The following is a 22,330-nucleotide window of genomic DNA, read 5'->3' as shown; positions in this document are numbered from 1 at the left end:
CTGCGGCAAATGGCAATCTGCTATCTGTGTGAGATACTGCTGGTTTGAGACTGATGGAGGTCTGTGTGGTGCAGTGAAGGGTCTCAAACATACTCTGACCTGGGCAATGCCATATGATACCTTTCTTTTCTTTTTCCCACTTAAAAAGCCCAGGAGATATTACGGGCCATGCACGCACACATGCATGCACATACTTTGTGTCAATAACCGAGTTGTCTAAAACCAAAAGGAGCCTTTCCAAATTCTTGTGACTCTGGTGCTCAGTTGAAACCTGGAGAAGCCGTGACTTGTTTGTCAGCTGCATGCCTTGAACACCATAGGATCTGGAAAAGTCAGCACTAGGTGTCTCAAGCAGGTCACCCAAGTCCCTCAGTAATTAGTATCTACTTCTCTCCACCGTGGTTCACCATGCATGCAGCTACTGCTCCAGAGAGTGTGTTCCACCCCGAGCCTTGGCTGAGGCCGTGTGTGGTTGCCAGGGTGTGACAGGTCAGATCTGGACGCTCATGGCAATTGTCACTTGTGTGCTGACAGCGTGCCACTTTGCAGCCTCCCTAAAGCCCTTTCACGCCCAGGTCCTCTCCCACAGATGTGCACAGCCGAAGAATAAAGCAAGCCCTGATAGCTTCAGACTCCTTGGTAGCGCCACTGAACCGTGGGGTTCTCTGCCGCGGGTCTCAAGGGAGGAGCAGGGGGCTCCTCCATTGACGAAATTGCAGTAAAAAGGTTTCTTTCAGATATCCGGCGGGGAGCAGATCTTCTGGCGGTTCACAGTGAGGAAATAATAAAAATACCTCTATTTGGCTCCTAAAAGTTAAGCGAGAAAAGCGCGAAACTGTCGGAAGGAAGATTTCGCCCGGCATTTACCGGACGAGTAGCGGCAGCTCCGCAGCGACCTGCATCTCCCCAGGGCTCTCCGCCCGGGCGAGCAGTGCCCGCTCCCCGCCGTGCCAGGGGGCCTGCCAGCCCCCAGCAACGCCCGGCTGCCGCCCCCTACCCCACTGGGTGCTGCTGCCCGGCTTTTGCCCCCACCACAAATCCTCCTGCCTCGGCCCTTGCTCCCCGCTGCGTGCGGTGCCCGGCGGGCGGCAGGGCCAGGGTCGGGGCGCACCGAGGAGGGGGTCGGCGTACACCGGGCCGGGGGTCAGGGCACCTCTCACACACACCCTCAGGTGCTGCGGGTACTTGTACGTGTTGATTCAGCAGGAGGCGGGTGTGTGTGTGTGTTTGTGTGTGTGTGTGCAAATGAGCCCTGCGGGGAGAGCAAGCCGGCGTCCCCCCGGGAGCACCGGGGAGGGTTAATCGGCGGGGATCTGTGGGTCTGGGAGGAGAAAGCGGAGGCCGGGCTGGGCAGGGGGGAGGATAAGAGGAAGAGGGGAAGAGCGACTCGGTGAGGTCGCGCACCGCCACCCTCCGCAGCCGCGGCAGTGCCTTCCCGCGGCTCCCCCGCCGGTGTGCGAGGATTCTCCTTTCACTCCCGCTTGCCCCGCCACGGGGCAGACGAGTCTGCGGGGGTAAAGAAAGCGACCCCCCAGGGCTAGGCAGCAGCCCGTCCGAGGCAGAGGGCGGGGCGACGCCCCCGGGGAGGCGGTGGGGTCCGGCGGATCCCCCCGGCAGTGCCTGTGCGAGGGCGCCGGGAGAGGAGAGGCTGGGGGAGCATCGCCGAGCCGGGGCTGACTCTCCAGGAGCGGGGGGGGGGGGGGGGGGGGGGCACGGAGAGAAGTGGAAACTGCCGCCTCTCTGCTCTACTCCCGTCCCCAAATTTCAAGGGCTGGGGTGGGGAAAAAGAAAATAGAAGACCAAAGCTGGGACCTCCCAGCGGGAGCGATTGAAAAACAGCCAAAGCAGGCGTCGGAGGGGGGAGCGACATCCTAAGGAGAGTCCCCCTCCTCCGCTTCCCGGAGCCGCTGCGTGCCCGCCGCCGCCACCGCCGCAGCCTCAGGATGTGGGTGCCGCTGCTGCTGCTGCTGCCGGAGCTGCTCCCCGCCGTGCCGGCCCAGAAGCTCTCCGCCCTCACGGTAAGGCCGCCCCGCCGCTGGGTGATGGGCGCCGGGCGAGTTCGGTCCCCCGGGGCGCACCTGACCGGGCCGATGCACTCCCCCCGGGGTGGCGTGCGGCCGCCCCGCGCCCCTCAGCTGCCCGGCCAGGGGCTGCGCCCCGACTTTGGGCGGAGGATGGAGCCCCCAGCCGAGGTGGGGAGCTCCTTCGCGGCTGGTCCGGCAGCGCGGGGCGCGGCGCGGTGAGCAACCGGCCCCCGCCGCCCCTTCGCGTTTTGCCAGGGGAGAGCGCGTCCCGGGGCAGCCAAGGGGAAGTTTGCTGTGGGTCTCCGCAGAGCTGCGGGCCAATGTTAACGTCCGTGTTAGTGCTTTTATTTTCCCGAAGAGGAATAAGGCTGCAGTGAGGTCTGCTTTTGGACCATCTTGGGTTGACCCGTTTTGCTTTATTTTTAATTATAAAGCGACGTGCAGCAAGCCTCTTTGGCTATTCGAGGCTCCATGATGCTAAACATGGAACTCTGTGTGGAGATGGGTGAGCCAATTCATTAGGCTTACTAAATAAGCCATAACCACTTCTCTAGCCAAGACCTGAGGTTTGCAGCTAATAGCTCAGTTCAGTCTTCTTGTAGAGCTTGCAGTGTTTGCAAAGCTATAATTAATGCAATCTGTAGAAATAAAAACATTTTCCTTAAATGTGTTTTTAAACAAGTGCTTGAGTAAACATAATGGGCAGCGAGTACCCCTTTCAAGCTGTTTTTAAGTGTTTTGGTGAGGGCTGTGCCCTTTAGAGTTTATTATGCTAAAGTTACAGGCAGTTGCAAAGTGAAATAGACCCTATTTTTGTCTCAGTCTTTCAGAAAATTTCTGTAAAATACCAAAAGTTGGGTTTTTTCCTTTCTTTTTTTTTTTTTTTTTTTTTTAATTTTCTTTTTCAGTAAGAGGGGATAGGGGCAGCTCAAGGGGAAATGGTGTGGGGGGGGGATGGCTGAGCTGTTCATACCTGAAATTCTTCAGAAAAAATTTTGCCTTCTTGTCTAGCTTTTTTTTTTTTTTTTTTTTTTGGAAATGATTCGTAGATTAGAAGCTGCTAATTGAAAACCTTAAAGGAGTTTGCTCCGTGAATTTTATAGTGTGTCATTTGAAAGTGTGGGACAGATGAAGTCAAGTGATTATCATCTTTCACTTTTTGAGAACCTCATTTGAAGCACTCTTAGACTGTCAGGTGATATATACTGTTCTAGTTAACAGGTTAACATTGTGATTGAATTCCAAGTTCACTTTCACAAATGTGTAAACAGAATGTACAGGAGATTACAAAAGAAAGAATATTTCTTCTGTACATAAAAAAAGTTCTAAATATTAACATGGAAGTAAACTGGAAATACTATCAAAACTTAATTTGTCTAAATGTAAAATAAGAGTGATTGTGACTGCTACATCATCTTTAAATGATACATGACTCAAATGATGCCAATGCCTTTTAATAGATATATATATAAATCATTGCTGAATGTAACTGACATTCAGTGAGTCGTTGCCTGCCTCACGAAAGGGATGAAAAACCTGGCCAAGGACACTTGGGGAAAAGCTTTAAAAATTAGATGTTGTAGACTCATGCAGATGTATTTGACTTCAGTGTTAGCTGAGAGATGTCTGAAATCGCTCTGTTCCCTTTCACCCATCCAGAGTGTGTATTGTTCATTTCTGTACCTTATAGTAGTGTGCATCTTTAAGAACTGTGACCAGAAAAGTAAATCCTGGTGGAATCCCCACCCTCTACTACCAAAAAGGTAATGGCTTTGGAGACTTTAAGCTTTCGGACTGAGTTAACCTTGAACATTTTGGCAGGGGTAGCTAGCCTTGTTAGTAGAGGACTGTAGGCAGTGAGTCCGTGATAGTTTTTCTGCTGCCCGTGCTCTTCTTACAGAGCTGGCTGGCCCATATGAATACTAGAATACATTAGAAATCCCTCCATAAAATGGCTAATGAACAGTCAGACACATGTAGGAAGAAAACAACACACACTCGTGCACACATACTTTTTACATCTTCCCACAAGACTAACCTTTGAATGAGGCAGGTTTATTTCTACTGTTTGTGTACTTCCCTATTTAAACAAACAAAAAAAAGCAATGCTATTACAGTAACAAATACCACAGCACTAAATCATTCTTTGCTCCTGCAGTCATTTTGCTTCCAGCTCACAGACTGTATAACCCCTTCCCACATGTACCTTTCTCAAATATTCGTGGATAGTATCTGCATAATTATAAGGAAAAACAAACCCAGGCTGTGTAGAAAGACCAAGAAAATGTGTGGCTTTTTTCACCTGCTGTGCCAGAGTACTACCATTCTTTTCTACACATCAGATGAAGATTTTCTTTTTATTTGTGGTTGGAAGAATAACAAAGAAAGACTGATATATTCATAATTAACCAGAGGCCACTGGGACAGAGCATGTTTCATGGTGGACCTGGGTTTCATGAAAACTGCGGGATGATTATGGGGAGGATGTGCACATCCCTGATGGTATCACACTGTCATGGGTATATGCAGTTTGCCAGGTGGTGGTAATATCAGGGGCACTATCTCCTTAACCAGAGTGGTAAATCTGCCGTAAGATGAACCTTAGCAATGACGTGATAATAAAATTAAACTTCCCTCTAGCAAAAGCAACTCCAAAGTTAAGGTCATTTTCCAAAAGATGACTAGATGGGTCAGAGATTTTTTCCTTGCCTGAGTGTTGAACAGCTATGGGTTCTAAACAACAAACTGCGTGATAGCCAGGCAGGGAGAGGGGTATCAGCATTTGTCTTTATGTTTTTCATCTGTCCAAATGGATTTCTGGGCTGTTTTAACTTTGTGTCCTCGCTAGCTCCAGAAGCAGAGCAAGTATTAGTTTCAGAGAAGACTTTCAGTAGTTTACAGAGCACTATCCACATTTAATTAGGAATAATATTTTTGCAATTCCCTCCACCAGAAATACCTGCAATAACCATCTATGTCTATAGTTCGGGTGAATATGTGACTTTCAGATGTTGGAAGGCTTACAATAGTCTAATAGATTTTTCACACAAATAACACCTCCAAGGGATTTCTGATTGCCTAACGGTCTTGTGTGACTGCAGGTCTGCAAGGACTGATGAGCATATGGCTTCCTACAACCTTGATAATAGCCATCAGGACAATTTCTGGCAGGCGGATGCATGACGGTAGGCAGCAGGTAGTTGAGATGCATCAGGCAGTCTACAATGTGGTCCCCTGGTCCTCATGGCTGCAACTAAAGTGACTGTATGACTTTTGTTACATGACCCTCTCTGCCCAAACTGTGGACCCAGCCAGAACTCACCTGAGTCCCTGTCTGTGTGCCACGGAGGAACAGCAGGGGTGGGCTGATGCACACCTGAATCTTTACTGGGGAGCCAGGGTGTGTACCAGGGTCCAAGAGCTTCAAAGTTCTTATGGGTTCACTGGGTTAGAGATAGCCCAAAGCTGCTTTGAGTTTCTACCAATCTTGGCATCTTGTCATCAAAGAATACTCTTTGCTAAAGTTGCTCCTGGACTCTTGTATCCTGAGCAGGAGCATATTGCAATAATAGATAAAGTGAGGGGAAACAATATTCTAGTTCTGAATTGCTAACTGAGCCGCAGGGATGCATGGGGGAGGAGGGCATTATTTAGTATTATATTTACTGTTATTTCAAATAAACAAACATTGGCAACAGAATAGTGGCTTTTATTCTGGGAAGGTAGGCTGAGAGCTGTCTCATAAGATCTGGAGGGACTGTAGCCAATTTGGCTGCTCCTGGTTTTTCCTCCCCTTGTGTCAAATACTAATGTAAAACATCCTTACATTCTAGAAAATGTCTTAAGTAGCCTTGTCCTTTTACCTTGTTTATGAAAAGGCAGGTAATTGTCTGCAATTCTTGTAAAATGTTGTTGGAACATTTATGCAACACTGTATTTTTATTCTGCTCTGTGAGATGCACCCGTTCTTTCTGCGTGTATGAAACTGGTGAGAGCTGAGCCTTATTGGCATATTGTATTAGGGGAATAGTCATATCTTGAGGATATAGGTACTTTTGTTTTGAAACACAATGCTGTGAAGAAAGCTCATTTTGTTCCTCGAATAAATAATTTTATGATTACTGTACTTACTACCACGCTTACTTTGGCATTGTTTATGCTGTATTTTTGGAACCATCAGCCTGGCCTTTATCTCAGTTGCGGTGTTGTGTGTGTGCATGTACTTGTACAAACAATAGGACACAAGCATTTCTTATTTTAAAATCTTGGTGACTTATAACATTCCACAAACTGTTTAATTTTATTCTTTCAAAGCCGTGCTGAACCGTGTGTCCTTCTCAATACAATATTGATCTTAGATCTTACAAAGGAAGAAAGTTTGCTTGAAATCGCTTCTTGAAATGAACACCTCTGCCTGTTAAAAGTTCCTTTCATCAGAGGCTGAATATTTCAGGGAACAATTGTTTTCTTTTTCTCCCTTGGCACATGCTTTGTGAGTATTCAATAGCATTTAATGCGCTGGATAGGTTCCACAACACTCACCAATATAAGATGGACCACTAAGGTAGTTCAGTAAAGGGAAACTAAACAAAATCAAAGCTTTCCAAGTTAAGGACCCATTTGGATGGCGCCTGGAAACCCAAACATTTGGAAAAGTTACTCTAATTGTGACTGAAAACCCAAGACCATAAATAAAACTGTAAGTGGCTCCAGATCCTAACAGCATTGTTACTGCAAATGGGCATTGGTACAACCAAGGATACATCAGCTCTGAAAATAAAGCACTTTCAACAATGCTTCCTTGCAATAAAACTCTCAAGACACTTCTCATTAAAGAAACAAAAAGAAAACCTGTGAGAGTTATTATTGAAAGAGTCAGCAAAACTTTTGATCAGGGATTAGAAGTATTTTTTCTGCATGCAGCCAACATAAACTGTACCTTATAATGTGAAAGACATAATGGAGATGTCAGGTTGACTGCACACCCATAAGATTTTAAAAGCAGAGGTGAAGAGTAGAGGTGAATTTGGATGAGGAGGAAAGAGCGGGACAGAGGAAGCAAAAAGAAGTAGATCATGCATATTTTGGCCAGTTGTGATGCTTTCCTCCATCCCCTATTGCCCACTGAATACCTCGAGGAACAGCCGCGTGTATTCCTTGACAGTTGGCAAACCTCAAGGTTTGGTTCATTTTGAGAAGCCTTCAAAGGTTTAGCTGCTATCCAAAACCTATCTGAACCCTGTTGGTTTGGAAGTTGGGCTACGAATCTTTTCAAGATCTGGCTCACTCAGGACTTTGCTAGTGTTTCCATTTCTCCAGCCAGACCAGCTTCACCACAGGGCGCAGCCATTTTAACGGTATTTTGGTACTTCCATTTCCTGTCAGGCCTGAGACCAGGAAGTGCAGAGGCGCCTGAAAATTAAAAACTGAGTAAGAAAGAGTTTGGATCAAAGACCTATTTTTGAATGGCAAATGAAGGTCTGAGTTTGGTTCAGGAGTGGCATTTTTTTATCTCAGCAAATTCATATGTTCTTGGGGAAGCTGCACAGCGAATGGAGGTCACATTCTACAACAGACTCTGGGATTTCCAAACGTTCTGTGTTTTCTTTAGGATCAAAACCCAAATGCTTCTTAATTTTCTGGTTGATTCAATATTGCGTTTTGAGGTAGATTTTTTAAAAGTTCAGATGAAAGATTCACAATGAAGCTCACTTCACAGTGAAAAGTTGGAGTACTTTCTTCAGAAACAATATAATCAAAATAGGTTTTGACTGTGTGAATAATGCCCTCCCCTCCTCTGCCCCTCCATCATCTTCTACGACAAAATTCTGGTGATGACAATCATTTTGGTCTAAATGGCCCCGTGTAGCCTTATGTGATATGCTTCTGTTGACATTTCTCTATCCACTTCTGGTTCTTAATTGGTATCACTGCCTTCATATTTATCTACAGTGATAGATAAAACACTTTCCAGTGCAGCACTGTCTCTGAGCCTGAAAAAAAGGAAATGCTGCAGGAAAAAACTGATCAAGGGTTTACAATATGCTTATGTTACACAGAATAATTTATGCCAAAGGAAAAGGAGGGATGACCTAAGATGTAGCAAGAAATTTGCCATAAGCAAAGAACTGAGCAGAGTAGAGCAGATATAGCATAAATAACTGCATTTTTTCCTGCACTTTTTCAATGGATGCCTAGTTGCCTCATCTACGTAGGGAATTGGTTTGAGTTACAGCCATTGATGTAGTGAAATGGTGTGCATGCAATACAAGGATAAAAACTTTGGTTATGGGAAGGTGAAAGCTACCCAAAAGCGTATGGACTGATATTTAGATTGGTGTGATAACAGTATCAGAAGGTTTATTAATGTGACCTTACCAAATTATGAATGATCTTCAAGGAATCAAAGTTAATGTAGTGTCATGTCTTACTGCAGAACCTGTGAAGGAAGTTTGTGTCGAGTCAGTCCCCAAACTGAAGTTTTAGCCAGTCCTTGCAGAAGAAATTGCCTTGATGAGTTAGTAACTGCCCTTCAGTGATTTTTTTTTCCCCTTTCTAATTTATTAGCTTTTAAAAATGACCACTAAGTATTTCATCAGCTGCTGAAAATCCAGGCTAATAGAGAATACATACTAGAATTCTTGTTGGGACGGAAAGAGAAAACATTTCCTGAAGGTGATCCTTTCCAGCTCTCTCTCTGGCTTGCTCAGTGTGCTGCTAGAAAACTTGCTCAAGAATGTTTACCTCATACCTATCCAAAACCTAGATTTTTTTTTCTTCATTTACTTCAGGCTGCTTGTTCTGTCATCTTCTGAGTCACTGAGCAAAGATCTTTTGTTTTGTGTTACCTTCAATTTGTTCTGAGGATGTAATAGCATACTTTCCTGTCTTTTAGGTGTTCATTTTTAAACTATATACAAATTAGCTGTCATGCATATGGTATAAATCTTTGTCTCTCTGTCCTAGAGCACCCAAAGGTTACTTACATGAAAACAATGAAAAATTCCATTGCTCTGGAACGCTCTTTCTTTATTTATGCTGTGGCTGTATGCTGTATTTTACAGATTTTTAGGATACAGTTACTGTCATAAAGTGCTCACAGTCTTTTGTTTGAGATAGATTTATCATACTTTTATCAATATTCTGACCTTTGTTCAGTATTAAAGCAAGATGCTGTCAGTGAATAAGCAGCATAAATGCTCAGGAGAGATCTGTACATTTTTTGAAGTGAAAGTAATGTCAGATAAAGAATCATTTTAATGGTAATCAGGATGGACTCACTCTGATCCATGTAGCAAGGCTGTAGGATAGAGAAAACCTGCAGATTGCAGGCGTGCATGGATGTCAGGGAGAGAAGGCAATGACTCAGTTTCATTATCATTCTCTTGCTCTTATCTGTAGTAAAGCAAAGGAGTGGTGGAGTTTAGTCTGTGTAAAAGTGCCATTGAGTCTCATTACTACGCTGAAGGAGGGGGAGAAGGGGGGTTGACATTTTGGTGGACGCACAAACCATTTAACCATATTTTAACCATGACATGACTACACGAACAGAAGTGCTCTTAAACCAGACCACGTGTCCTAAAGTATCACAGAGGACAAAGTGTGTGATCAGCCTGGGATCTAGCTCATGCATTCTAGAGAACTGAATCCTAAAACTTTTTTTTTTTGCTAGGTGCTGCTCTTTACAATGGCATCTTTCTGCTGATGGCAGAGCTTAGGGTCTGCGACCTCTTTTTGGATAATACAAGGCAGAAATATGGTGTTGGCATCATATCAGAAAAGTGGCGATATTAAAATGTGAGAATCTCTTCTCAACGAGGCTGATATGTGCGTGCTATGCTGGTGCACGCAAGTGTGCTTACCTTTGTCCTGACTTTCTATAGGCATCCAAACACACTGGATTCTTATTTGGGACCATGAGGTGAACCCAATGGTCTTAAAAGGAGAGTTAGTGTCAGAGGCAGGTATCATAAGAACATGTTGAACATGGCTTCTGAACTGGCTCTGGTTCAGTTGCCCCGGTTAATGTATTTGTCCTCATATCCATCTGCATAGGTGAAGAATTATTTAATGCATTTGATCACAGTGTTTTAATCAATTCTTATTCACTTTAGCATCCACATTGATGGCACTTAGTGCAGCCAAAGGGGTGCCAGTGAAGCTGACCCAGGCTCTGCAAGGTCGTATTTGTCAAGTGCTGTGGTCACTTTGTGCCACCTTTTTATGCCAGTAGTGCTGTAGAGCACTGCTCAAGGCCGGAGAGTAGCCATCATGTGGCCTGATGTGCCTGTTAGAGAGAAAAATCACTGTAGCAAATGTCATGTTTTAAAGCAAAAATGTCTATCAAACAAATGAAATCAAGTAGGTGAAATCTGGTCCCAAGTGTGCTATGTTGTAGTGGAAGTTAGCACATATTCTAAAGGTACCTTTGTCCTGACAAGAGGGTACAAAAATGAAAAAGGCTGGCAACAAAGAAGCTAAAGAAGGCTTTGACTTGACCATACATTTGTTTGTGTAGGAAATTGTCTCTGGTCTGTAGGATAGCTTACTTTTGGGAGTGAGCCATCAAAGACTTAAGAGAAGTACGATAAAAAGCAGAGAGGGAGGGGTCTATACAGATCTTTCACCATTTCTCCTCCTGCCCATTCCGTTGCAAATACAGCCCGGTGGCATCACTTGGGCAGCATCCTTGGGGACAAGGAGGTCACCTGTCTTCTTCTATGAGACTTTAGGGAACCACCACGGGAGGGAGTGCAAGAGCAGCACTGTCTGCTCTGTCCCTTCTAGGACAGGCTGCAGGTGGGGGAATCCCTTGTTTTTCTGCCCCGTTGTGTAAGTCCGGAGGGGAGGAGGGGGAAAACTGTGGACCTTCGTTTTTCAGCACTTGCCACTCAATTGCCCATCTGCTAGACCCTCAAATGGGAAAAATCTCAAATGGAAAAAAATCTCAACAGAAACTACTGAAAGTTAGAATACAGTGCTGTAAAAAAAAAAAGTGTCTTTAATGACATGGCTTGCCTTGACATTAATTAACTGTTAGCACTCGTGAGAGCTCAGAGCAGGCTGGTGTGGACAAGAGGAAAAATATGACCTAACATATAAGTTGCTCTGTCTGTGGGACACCAGGACGGGTTCAGCCTGCAGAAAGTGTATGGCCTGTTCATTTAATTGCATGTATCCATACTGTTTCTTTTTGTAGCATTTATTACATGAATTCTGGTGAGCAAGACAAAACAAAATGGACAACTTATTTTCCACACTGTATTTAATAGGATTATGTTTCAAACTGCGTCCTTCTGGGAAAGCAGTTTTCAAGCACGTCAAATTTTTGATGGATTTCAGTCTAAGTGGATTTAGTTGCAAATCTGAACTTTGAACAGGAGGTTTTATCTTTTCATCTTGTTTCCTCCTTGAAAGGTTTCATAAATTACATTTCTGAGAGAACGGGAAAGATTTTTTGAAAGAAGTGTTCGTTTGGTAAATTGCTGTTCTGTTTAAGTTTCCCCTTTCCAGCTGCTGAATGACTCCCAAAGCAAAAGTTCTGTCATTACTTGGTGATGGACTTCCATTACTTTACAATAAAATTACAAGGCAATATCCATGCACTGCTAATTGATTTCTTTCTGAAGGTAAAATGTCAAAAAGCAGAGCTCAAATTTCTATTTGCACCTAGTGCAGGAATTTTCTGCAGTGCAAAATGGGTATACAGTGCTGCTCTTCTGAAGTGTCAGTGTTTACATTCATCAGACACAAGACCAGGAGAGATGCAAGGCAATGAGAGAGTCAGAGTATTTCCTGCTAGATGACAAAGCCAGATCTACATCAAGATGAAATGGCTGATAGTTTGCCATATGCATCTGGATGTCAGGTGACAAACCCACAGAAGCACAGTAGACACAGCACTGCTGATTTCATAGAGTGATTTGTGAGATAATCACAGATTCACAATACATGTAGTATTGAGGTAAAACCAAAGAAAAGAGGTAGCAGAAACCCTGCTGGTAGGAGCCAGCCCAGAGGAGCTTGAAGCTGACATCCTTTGTGACTCTTAGTTTTGACTGGGCTGTCTCTGACCTCTGAAGATTTTGCTCCAACATTCTCCTTCCCCATACAGTTGATCTTCTTTCCTTAGTACATCTTATTCCCCAGTGTTTATATACCTTATCTATTTATAGACTGTAAACAATTTGTACCATGCTTTGGGCAAAAGGCCGTCATTCTTGGTTGGCCCTCTTGGTCTATCATCGTTATCAAGTTCAGTAATAAATAAATCTTGAATGACACCTGCTTACAGACCAGGCTGAATGCAAATAGTGGAGGGTATACAAATAATGGAGTTAGGCAGGCAGTTGTGGCCACAATCTGGTTCTTTACATCCTCTGCATAGTATCCAAGCTGGCTACTTTGTATAGACTTTCCTATTTGTTTTGGGGTGGTGTTTTTTGTGGGTTTTTTTGTTTGTTTTTTGTTTGTTTTTTTTTTCCAGCCTAGTCTACCTTCTATAAAGAATTGGAGCAATCCCTTCAGCACCACAGGAAGAGATGAGCAAAAGGGTCTATTCCCTGGTCTTGTCATGCTGGCCAAAGGGTTCTGCATAGCGCAGAGGGCCAAGTGTCATCTGCTTGGTATTTCCTGACTTGTGAGAGCTTAGTGTTTCAACCTTATCATTGCCCTAAAGCTGGGGTTCTCAGGCTGTGGTATGTGCTTCCTTTCATGCCTTTCATGGTACAAAACTCTTTCTCCCCTAAAGAAAAAAAATCCCTGAACCAGTGCAGCCTGGTCATTCCTGCAAAGAGCAAAGGGAATGTTTGGATGCCTCTTCCTATTTTAGAATGTAGCTCAGCATGGAGCTGGAAACTTCTCTAACCACTGCCCTTACTTACCTTTTCTTGAAGGAGAAAAGAAGTTGGGTCTGGATTCAAGGTGCTTTCATCCTGTAAATGCAGACCAAAGAGCTGAGAGCTGCTACATTCCCCACTTCTTGAATGTACTCTTTCTATAGCAGCAACACCAAGAACCATCTGGGAAATCTGGCCCAAAGGCTTTCTTGACAACCTCAAAGAGGTGTCAGGCGTTATGAAGGAGCACTGATCTTCTTCCTATAGGCTACTATAGGCTCCCTATGGGGCTTCAAAATGTTATCTATCAGCTGCAATAAATTCCCTGGATTGCCATCTCCTATCTTAGGAGTACCCATATATGTGTGTGCAGGGGTGAACTATATACATTCCCATGCAATGCTTTTCTTCCTTTTGTTTTCCAGCGATGACTAGAAAATCCCCATAAAAGCTTGAAGTTTCCATGGGGTTAATAACCAGAATTTCATATTTTTTTTTCCCTGAAGTTTCTGCAATTTGATCTGATCATTTTGATTTAATTGTTTTTTGTTTGTTTGTTTGTGTGTTTTGGTCTAAGAAAAGGGATGATACATAAAAGTTTAGTGTTAATTTTCGTTTGAGAAGATATCTAAGTTGTTAGGTTTTGACAGTGTTGGAGATACTGCAGGGCAGCTACGTTTAGTAGTTTAGTAGTTGGATTTGATCTCCCTTCAAATCTCAGATCAGGTCCACTTCAGGAACTGCCTCAGGCAATAGTTGGTTTTATTTTAGTAGCTCTCCTACCTACATCCTAAATGATCAGAGAAGAGAGAGAGCTTTTACTGCTTGAAATGCTTATTATGACAGGAGCAATCAAAAAGTTACACAGTTTCTCTCCTCAACACAAAAGTGAATTATTTCTTGAAAAGTGCTACCCTGAATCTTCTCTGCACACCTAGGAGTGAGGAAACTCCAGAGTGAGGATCATTTACAACCATGTCAGGAAATCACACTCATTTAACACAAGTAAGAAGAAACCAGAAGCATTCAATGACATTACGTGGTTACAAATAGGACTAATCACATGTAAAAACCCACTATTTCCAGCTGACAGTAATTAAAGCAGTGTCAGAGATGCAATGAAATTCCCTCAAGGGATCTTCATATAAATAAGTTGAACATTAGAAAGAGTGTGCATGATGGATGGAAAAGCTTGAGAGAAATGACAAGTCTATCAAAGCTGAAGGGGGTCACAGTTCATATTCTACAGCAATTTTGTGGTATGCAGCATGTCTCTCAGGAAGAGCCCCGCAGCAATCTGTCAGCCACAGCAAAGCAGGTGTGCGTTTGTGTCTGAGAGAGGCAGAAATAGATGCTTTCTGTTTCTCGTATCTGATGTTTCTTGTTTGAACATAGGTCAACGCCTTTTAAAACTTTGTGATTATATTTTTAATGTTTCTGATTTTGATAGAACACTACCATTTATTGGAGTGACATTTAGAAGTTGTTAACAAAGTATAATTGGACCTAATTACTTAATTTTGTATCCGTTCTTTGTGACTGTAAAACGGCCTGAGGGCTGCATATGTCATATGCATGCATTCTGTGTCCTGCATTGTTTAAAAAGTGGTGCTAGAGGGTTTGTAGGATGGCAATTCAAATATTCTACACTCTTTATAATAGATGTGTCCAACCTTCTCCACTACAGCCCGCTGAGTCCAGTGGGAGTTGAAGCCAGGCAAAGTTGGACATGTGTCTATCCTCTTGACTCTGGAACAAGGGAAATGTTATTTGCTCTCCCAAAAGGAATGAAGGAGAATAAACTTGACTATGGGTCTTCCATATAAGGGCAGGAGTGTGCAGTGGAGCTCACAGTACCTGAAACTGATACTGTCAATGAGCATGTTTGGATGTAAAGCCTCGAAGATGTGATAAAATCTCTGTCAGTCTGTACATGTCTGGGTGGTGGGACTGTTCATACCAGTGTCCCTCAAATAAAACAGAAATGTGTTGTCAGCTTTTTGTACAGACACGTAGAAGGCGATCAATAGAAGGATACCACCGGGCATACGCTGTCCCGAGGAATGGCACAAAATCACCTCTCCCTGCTCTCTTTTGCTACTAAGTGGTATTTACTTTCTTGAATCAACCTTGTAATCATATTCATGCTTCTTACATATTGTTGGCAGATGCATGTGACTACAGAATTGTAAGTTCCACTGAAATAGCTACTAATTTGTGAAATAAAACTTGTTAAAATCCTGTCTACCTTTCACTCTGCAGTTCAGATATAGCTCATTGTCATGATAGGAGGTTGATAAGTTGGAGCTAAATCCTACATCCGCCAAAACCATTAATAAAAGACTGTTGATCCAATTTTTCTATGACAATTTTTAAATGACATGCAATCCATTCTTAAATGACATACTGTATGAAGGCTCCAAAAACTGTTCTTGGAGCCAAAGATTGGATGAAAGATACCTGAAAGTGGTGGAGGCACTGGCTCAGGTGAAATAGAAGTGAGCAGAACCTGGAAGAGACAGTAGTCAAGGTCAACAGAATAGGGACCTGTACTCATGCCGAAAGTGTGGGAATAAAAAAGTTTGAGTCTCTGTTTTTGTTTTTTTTTTTTTCCCCCCAAACCAGTATGTTTGTTCCAAAATAAAATGGGCTGTAAATAAAATGGGCTATAATTAAAATGGACTCATTTTTATCAAGTTCTTTTCTTACAAGCAAGCTACAAGGCAATCTCTAAAGGTTTCCTATTATATAAGTCACATCGATTATCTGTGCATACAGCTCTGTTAAATTAGAACTGAGGCCGTGTATGTGTGTTGTTCATCAACATAATCATTAAGAAAATCTTATGGAACAGGAAGTGCTAAGATACCTGTTCATTCTGACTGCATTATATAGGCAAGCCCATTCAGTGCAAGCTGGGTTTCACAACACACTTTGTTTTCCAAGCTCACACCTCTCCATCAGTCCCGCTGTTCCCCTGTGGCCTGGAATCCTGTCCGAGCCTGATTGCGATACATAAGGTGAGGCTCCTGCAGCTTACCTGCTGCTACCTTAGTAGAGAAGCTGCCTTGCAGTCCAGAAGTGTTTGTGCATTGTATTAAAACTCCTTCTGCCAATTATGTATGAAAGCATGCAATGTGGGAGTTTGTATTTTCAACAGCCAGCTTCCGTCTTAGTAACTGTACGATACATGAAACTAGTTAATGCTGCTATTTCCGTTAATGTGGCCAGTACTCCCTCATGTCCATTAACTTCAAGCTATGAATGGTGCTATGAAACGAAGGGTTGGTCTTTCAGTGTACGGGTCCCTTGCATTGTTGCTGCAGCACATTGATCAAGGTTTTAAGCTTTTTCTAGCCCAGAGATCTCTGCTTCTCGCTGTTTTGCTTTCTCAAACAGCTGTTGACGGTATGTTGTCTCTCAGATAGACTTTTATCTTCATCATGCTTTTCATGTCAAAGGTGAAAACCATTGCACTAGTGCTATTTTATTTTCCAAATTGCATTAGGGAATTGTGTGCTATGGGAATCCATTTAAGTGTTACGGTGTTGTTCAAGTACATTGTAACTCGAATTGAACACTTGGCAGGTTTAGCCTGACGGACTGTGAATCCAGATGTTATCCTTCTTCTGCTCATCACCTAGTAAAATACATACCCAGATTTTGTTACCCTGAGGATAATTTATCAGTGGCACTCAGCTCCATTATGGATGCTTCCCTTACGCTGCAGAGGGTGGTGGATCTGTCTGGTGGAGAAGTGCAGTTCCACTGTATGTAGTAGGTCATTTGGGAATTTGTCTGGGGACCTCTTCCTCCTAGAAAGTGTATATTAGGGCTGGGGAGCTAGTCCTGAAGCTCTTGTCAAATTTGTGACAATGTGCCTACAATGCCTCTCAGAACCAGAGGAGAGACATTTTGTTCAAAAAAGATTGGGCGGATATTTCTGCTTTATTTCTGGGTGACTGGTAAATCACTGCTGCATTTCTGATTGATGACTGAGTTCAAGTAAACAAGCTCACACATGAGGCACAGTTACAGTTGCCCAGTTGTTCCTGTTTATTTACCATCATCTCTGTAAAGTTTAGTTCTTTAGGAGCCAGTCAAAACTGAGTTGGTGAAAGGGATGGTTCCGTCACCTACTAAATTAGCATTTGTGAAAGGCCGAAAAAGATATCAGCTATAAGATAGGCCGAAAAGTAGGGAGAGAAGAGTCACATATGTCCCAAGATAGGTGCATATATATTCAAAGGATCAAGAAAGAAAAACACAACAGAGGAATGTTTTAATCAATATCATATACAAGATATCCATCTAGCTCTAGGCAGTCTAGAAAAAATGCTTCCCTCTTGCCCAAGTCATGTACATGCATGTACTGACTCCTTCGTTTGGTTTTTTGTTTTCAACTGATTTCCTTCTTTTATGGATATATGGCTTTTCATTATCTGAGATTTAAAAATAATTGTTATCAATAACAAAACAAGTGAAACCTCTGCTAGCCAATCTGATTAGCTGCATGGCTAAATGTTTTCTTTCATGATAAGAATTATGCAAACAAAGTTACAAGTGATTAAAAACGATATTAGCATAAAGAGAGAAGGAATGGAGAAATCTGCACAATTTTTTTAATAAGTTTTTTAAAAGGCAGTTTGCCATGAAATGTTGCATTTTTAGAGAGAACATTTCTTAACAAAGAGTTCTTCTGTTTGAAAGTTTTCTATAAACTTTGTGGATTTTATTGAAATCCTGGGTTTATAGTGCTGATGTTCCTAAAGAGATGGAGAAATAGTCATTATATTGTACTCTACGAATGTGTAGTAGTGCAAAGGAGTTTTGTTTCCTAAAACAGCTGACAGAAGATAAAAGTGGAGGAAATGTATCAGTTTTTAAGTGGGGTTTTTAGCTGAAAGGAACTTCAAGCAGCTGTAGTATTCATGTGTAGTATAACATGGACGCATCTACAGGTTACTATAGTTATGCATATAGTTTTATCAGTAACAGGATATCAGATAAGCAGGAGCTAATACAGTTTTAAAAGTTTCATGAACTAAGTCCACTTCTGTGAGCCTGAAAGGTACTCTGCAAAATTTGCAAGCTCCTTAGCTTTTCTGACTTATCTCGTTAGCGATCACACCATCTGATTTCAGTATTGAAGACAATATAGCAGTACTCAGTGTTGCCTTTTTCTGAAACTACACTTCATCCTTTTAAGACTTCCTCTACCATTCCTAACACGAGAATATGCATTTCTGATAAAAGATTTAACGTATATCAAAAACGTGGCTCAAGCCCTCTGTTCATAAATCCATAGCTTCAGTACAGAGTGGCAAAAATGTCCAAGGATTTTGCAGATTTTACAGAACATTTTTCAGCCTTGAAATAGCCTATAAAACCAGGCTCTGTTCATGAAACATTTGAAGGCATAATAAATACTGTTTAATTGTCTTGTCAGTACCAGAAAATCTCTCAGGTACACCTGAAGTATGGGCAAAACTGACCTTTGAATTATGAATCATTGTTTAGCATGACAAGAGACTGAGATAAGACAGGTCAAGATGTTGATTGTTATTTTTAACAACTTTGTTTCTGATCAGGCATATTAAAATGTTCACAGCTTCAGATTTACCCTTGCAGAAATGGGGAAAAAAAATAATATCCTTGTATAACTACCATCAAAGATAAACTCTTATAAAATAAAAGTGTGGGGTTTTTATTTTCACAGTTTTTTGGTCTGTTTCACGCTCACAGTCTTCTTTGCATTGCAGATAAGATCATCTATAGAAGTTTAAAGATGTGATTTCAGGGATATCTCCAAAGACCCATTGTTCAAACATGCCTTTAAAAAATCCCAAGCTATTTCATTCATGTGTTTTTAAAGATATTTCTGGTGTTATGTAGAAAATCACTTTTCAGGCTGCTTGTTTCATTGGGTAAGCACAGTTCCTTTACATTTATATCACTTGCATAATCTTAGTGTCGCAGTGACCTGGCCCATATCAAAATCTTTACTGTCAAAATAATCCAATCTTACAACTGTCTTCTCTAATCATCCTAATTACCCAATGTCAAAACATCCCTGTAACCCAGTCTAAATAAATTTGAATCCAACAAATTAGCACATGTAAGGCTTTTTTTCTCGTATTATTCAATTAAAAATGAATTCCCATTCCTCAGTCCAAAGCAAATCATTACACATCCCTCCTGGGGGACCAATTCCTTTCTACTTGAACCACTACAACTGCCAAAAACCTCTTAATATGGTAAAAAATGTAATGTGAAAGGCAAGCAGTCCACATTAGAGTGTCAGGCACTGTGAAGACCAGGGAGTGGGAACGGTGGGGGCTCTCCATGGGCAGCCAGAGCCCATCCCACCCCCCAGCTAGGAGCAGGGCATCTGTGGGGGCCTGGGGCAGCCTCAGGCCTGGGCATTGGGCACCTCCCTGGGGATGGGCTGGCGTCAAGGTCAGCAGTCACCCATAGGTTGGGGTCTGGGTCTGGATGAGCAGAGCCCATGGTGAAGCTGCCGTGCAGCAGGAGCAGTGGATCAGGCAGAGGCCAAGCAGCAAGGGTTTAGCTGAAAGGCAGCTCCCACGGGCAGGGGAAAGCCCTGGCTGAATTGTCCCCTTTCCAGTGCTGCCTGGGAGCCTCTCCCCGGGGACACCAGGGGAAAGGGGCTGTCAGCAGTTGTGCTGTCTCTCCATTGACCCTGAGCCCAGGCAGCAAAACCTTTATGAAGGGCATGCTCTCAGGACCTGTACATGGAAATCCAACATCATGTTTAAGTGCTACAATCCAGAATGCTCCCTAAAAAATAGCTGTATAATCTGCAAAGTAATTATTCCAATGAAAAATTCTAGCAACTGGATTTTTGATCTGGGAACGGTCACAGAAAACAACTTAAGGCAAGCAAAGGCCAAGCTGTTGTTTTCAGGTTTACAGGACAGAAACTGTGTTGGCTGGTGGCAGTGTTAAGAACCCCAGTAAATCACCTCTGCATTCTACTTGGTGTTGTGTAGCATGGTACTTTGTATAATACAAGTTTTATAGCTTTAAATTGCTATGAAATACACAGGCAATAGAGAAAATAAATTGATTTGCTCACATATGTTGTGCTGAAGTTACTTTGTTATTCATGAGTGAAGACTTTTCCTTTGGAGAAGGCGAATTACAAAGAAGAAGCTAGCACAATACCAAACCTAAGGATCTCATCGTCCCCTAAGTCATCAAAACAGAGCCCATATTGAAGGGAGAAATTGGGGAAAACTGTACAAAAATGCAGCCATCTGTATAGAGGACTGTCTCAGACAGACTGTGGAAGCAATGTGTGTCCAGCAGTCTTACAGCTAATCAACCAGTATGTCTAGGGAGCACTAGTCTTTGTAGGTTCCCACATCATAGTGAATATTTTTTGCAAGACAGCAGTTACTAGACTGTTGACCACTCATGTTAATATATCTGGCATGATAGCCAGCATGCAGATAAAGTTCCCCCATCCACAATCTCCTTCGGTGTGATCTGGAGCAAGCTACAGCAGGAAATGAATAAATTGTTTTCCACATTGCTTTCCCTGCTTTCCACACCATATAAACTGAGAAGTGCAAGTAGACTTTGTGAAAGCATGGGTAGGCTGCCAGAGACAGAAGCTGCAGAAGGGTCATGTCTGTGTCTGGCAATGTGCGTGCCTGTGTATGTGTGCACAGGTGGAGGAAGCAGGACGGGTGCTTTATAACTGTTTCTGCACTGCACAGCTAGGTATTGTGCAAATGCCCCTGAGTTGTAGGGGACCCTATAGCTCAGCATAACTGTTATCATGGCACAGTGCCCAAGCTACTATGGCTTTCAGAGCCGTGCAAAATTGAGTAAACATACCCACCTACATCAGCACTGATGTGGCAGTACTGTTCTCCACCAGGCAGTGCAGGGATGCCATAGATTAATTACTATGCTTGTAATCATCAGATATATTTTTCAGTATTTTCAAATTTCAGAAGACTAAACTGAATAAGCAAGTTGCAGGTAACTAACAGACATGTGACTTGCCTTTATACGTTCAAGCCAGAAATGCCGTAGTGAAATCAGTTTTTATTGCAAGGTCTGGTCAGAAATAGCTGTGGGACCACAAGAACTGATCTCATGTTGATGAAAGATCAAATTTCATGCCTTGTATTTGCAGTTATGAAACAAAAGGTGCTTGCCAGCGTCAGCTTTTCTGAGACAACAAGAAAAATCTGAAAGACACTTTCTCCTCGCTGAAGAAAGAAAAAAAGAAACAAGTATTCATTTCTCATTTCTTGCTCTGACAGAAATGATATTTTTACTTTTGCATTCTTACTTCACCATAACACATTTTTTTCTGGACTTTAGGATAAACCTTTACAACCTTTACACTGACAGTGTTTGCAAAGTAATTTGTATTACCGTCATATCTGGCCATAAGGGTGGACAGTAAATCAAACTCAGTTTCAGGATTTGTAGAACATTTTCCATTCACAGTTAATTGCTTTGATCAACATGAATGAATAAAATGATAGGAAGAAATCTTACAGTTTTCCTGGAAATTTTCATTGCTGACTGAATTTTTTTTTGGTGTAGAAGGCTTGTTTGACCTCCTTTGATGTCTTTCTTGGGGATAGGCATTAGTTCATGAAATGATTAAACATTAAAAACAAGGAGCTACTTGGTAAGAGTATATGTGGAGACAAAATTGCATCAGTAAGTCCTATCTGTCTTCATGACAAACATATTAACCTTGAGTGATCCATCCAGTCCCTCACTGAGATTCTCTTTAAGTGTTGCATATTTTGTCACCTCATTGCAATAGCCTTGCTTTTTAACATAATGTAGTTAGAGCTCTACTTTTTAATCACTCTTTCGGGTAGCATATCAAATGGAATGATGATACGGATTTAATGGGGGAAGGGAGGAATAAAACCTGTTTCCCATTTGCACCAGTTCCATTTCTTGGAGATCTGCTGCAGCTGTCCAACTAGCTAGCCCTCTCCCTGGCCTTTTTGCAGCTGGTGGTGCCAGGGAGTCTGATGTATTAGCCTGGGAGGGGTCTGGGTGAGCTGTTGGTGGAGCTGAGGTGTAGGGAAGGGGCTAGTCTATCAATACATGTTTGTTTAAAAACTGTGAGGAGTACTGGCTCTCAGTTGCTGTTTTGCATAGTGCTGCTGATGACAGAAAAGACTTGGATTTCTCAGGTAGGCTTTCAATGGGTTGTTTCTCTGTGACTGGCAGCTTATATCTGCTAAAGGAACAGCTTCTTTTGGTGCCAACATCAGTGGGTAGTGCTTGTTACCTAAATAATCAATATTTGATATGTTCTGGTTTCAACTAAATGTTCAGGCTAGAAACAAAATCTACTGGAGAGACTATACTTAATGAAGGCTGTTCTTAAGCTGGTGGCTTTTCTCAAGGTGGCTTTAAAATAATTCTCTGCCTAATAGGAAAGGAGCATGTGCCCTCCCT

At 42.6% G+C, this 22,330-nt stretch overlaps 1 protein-coding gene across 3 annotated transcripts in view; it reads left to right on the top strand.

The window, feature by feature from the left end:
• Positions 1 to 1,943: 1,943 nt before the first annotated feature.
• SMOC2 (SPARC related modular calcium binding 2) overlaps positions 1,944 to 22,330 on the top strand; it is a 145,267-nt gene continuing 124,880 nt past the window's right edge. For all 3 annotated transcript variants that reach the window (XM_086461032.1, XM_086461033.1, XM_086461031.1), the window contains exon 1: positions 1,944 to 2,018. In XM_086461032.1, the coding sequence (XP_086317158.1) occupies positions 1,944 to 2,018 (75 nt within the window). The remainder of the gene's footprint in view (positions 2,019 to 22,330) is intronic.

The sequence above is a fragment of the Leptosomus discolor genome, chromosome 2, assembly GCF_034619465.1.
Source record: "Leptosomus discolor isolate bLepDis1 chromosome 2, bLepDis1.hap2, whole genome shotgun sequence".
Taxonomy (NCBI): domain Eukaryota; kingdom Metazoa; phylum Chordata; class Aves; order Leptosomiformes; family Leptosomidae; genus Leptosomus; species Leptosomus discolor.
This window is presented reverse-complemented; position numbering and strand designations above follow the sequence as displayed.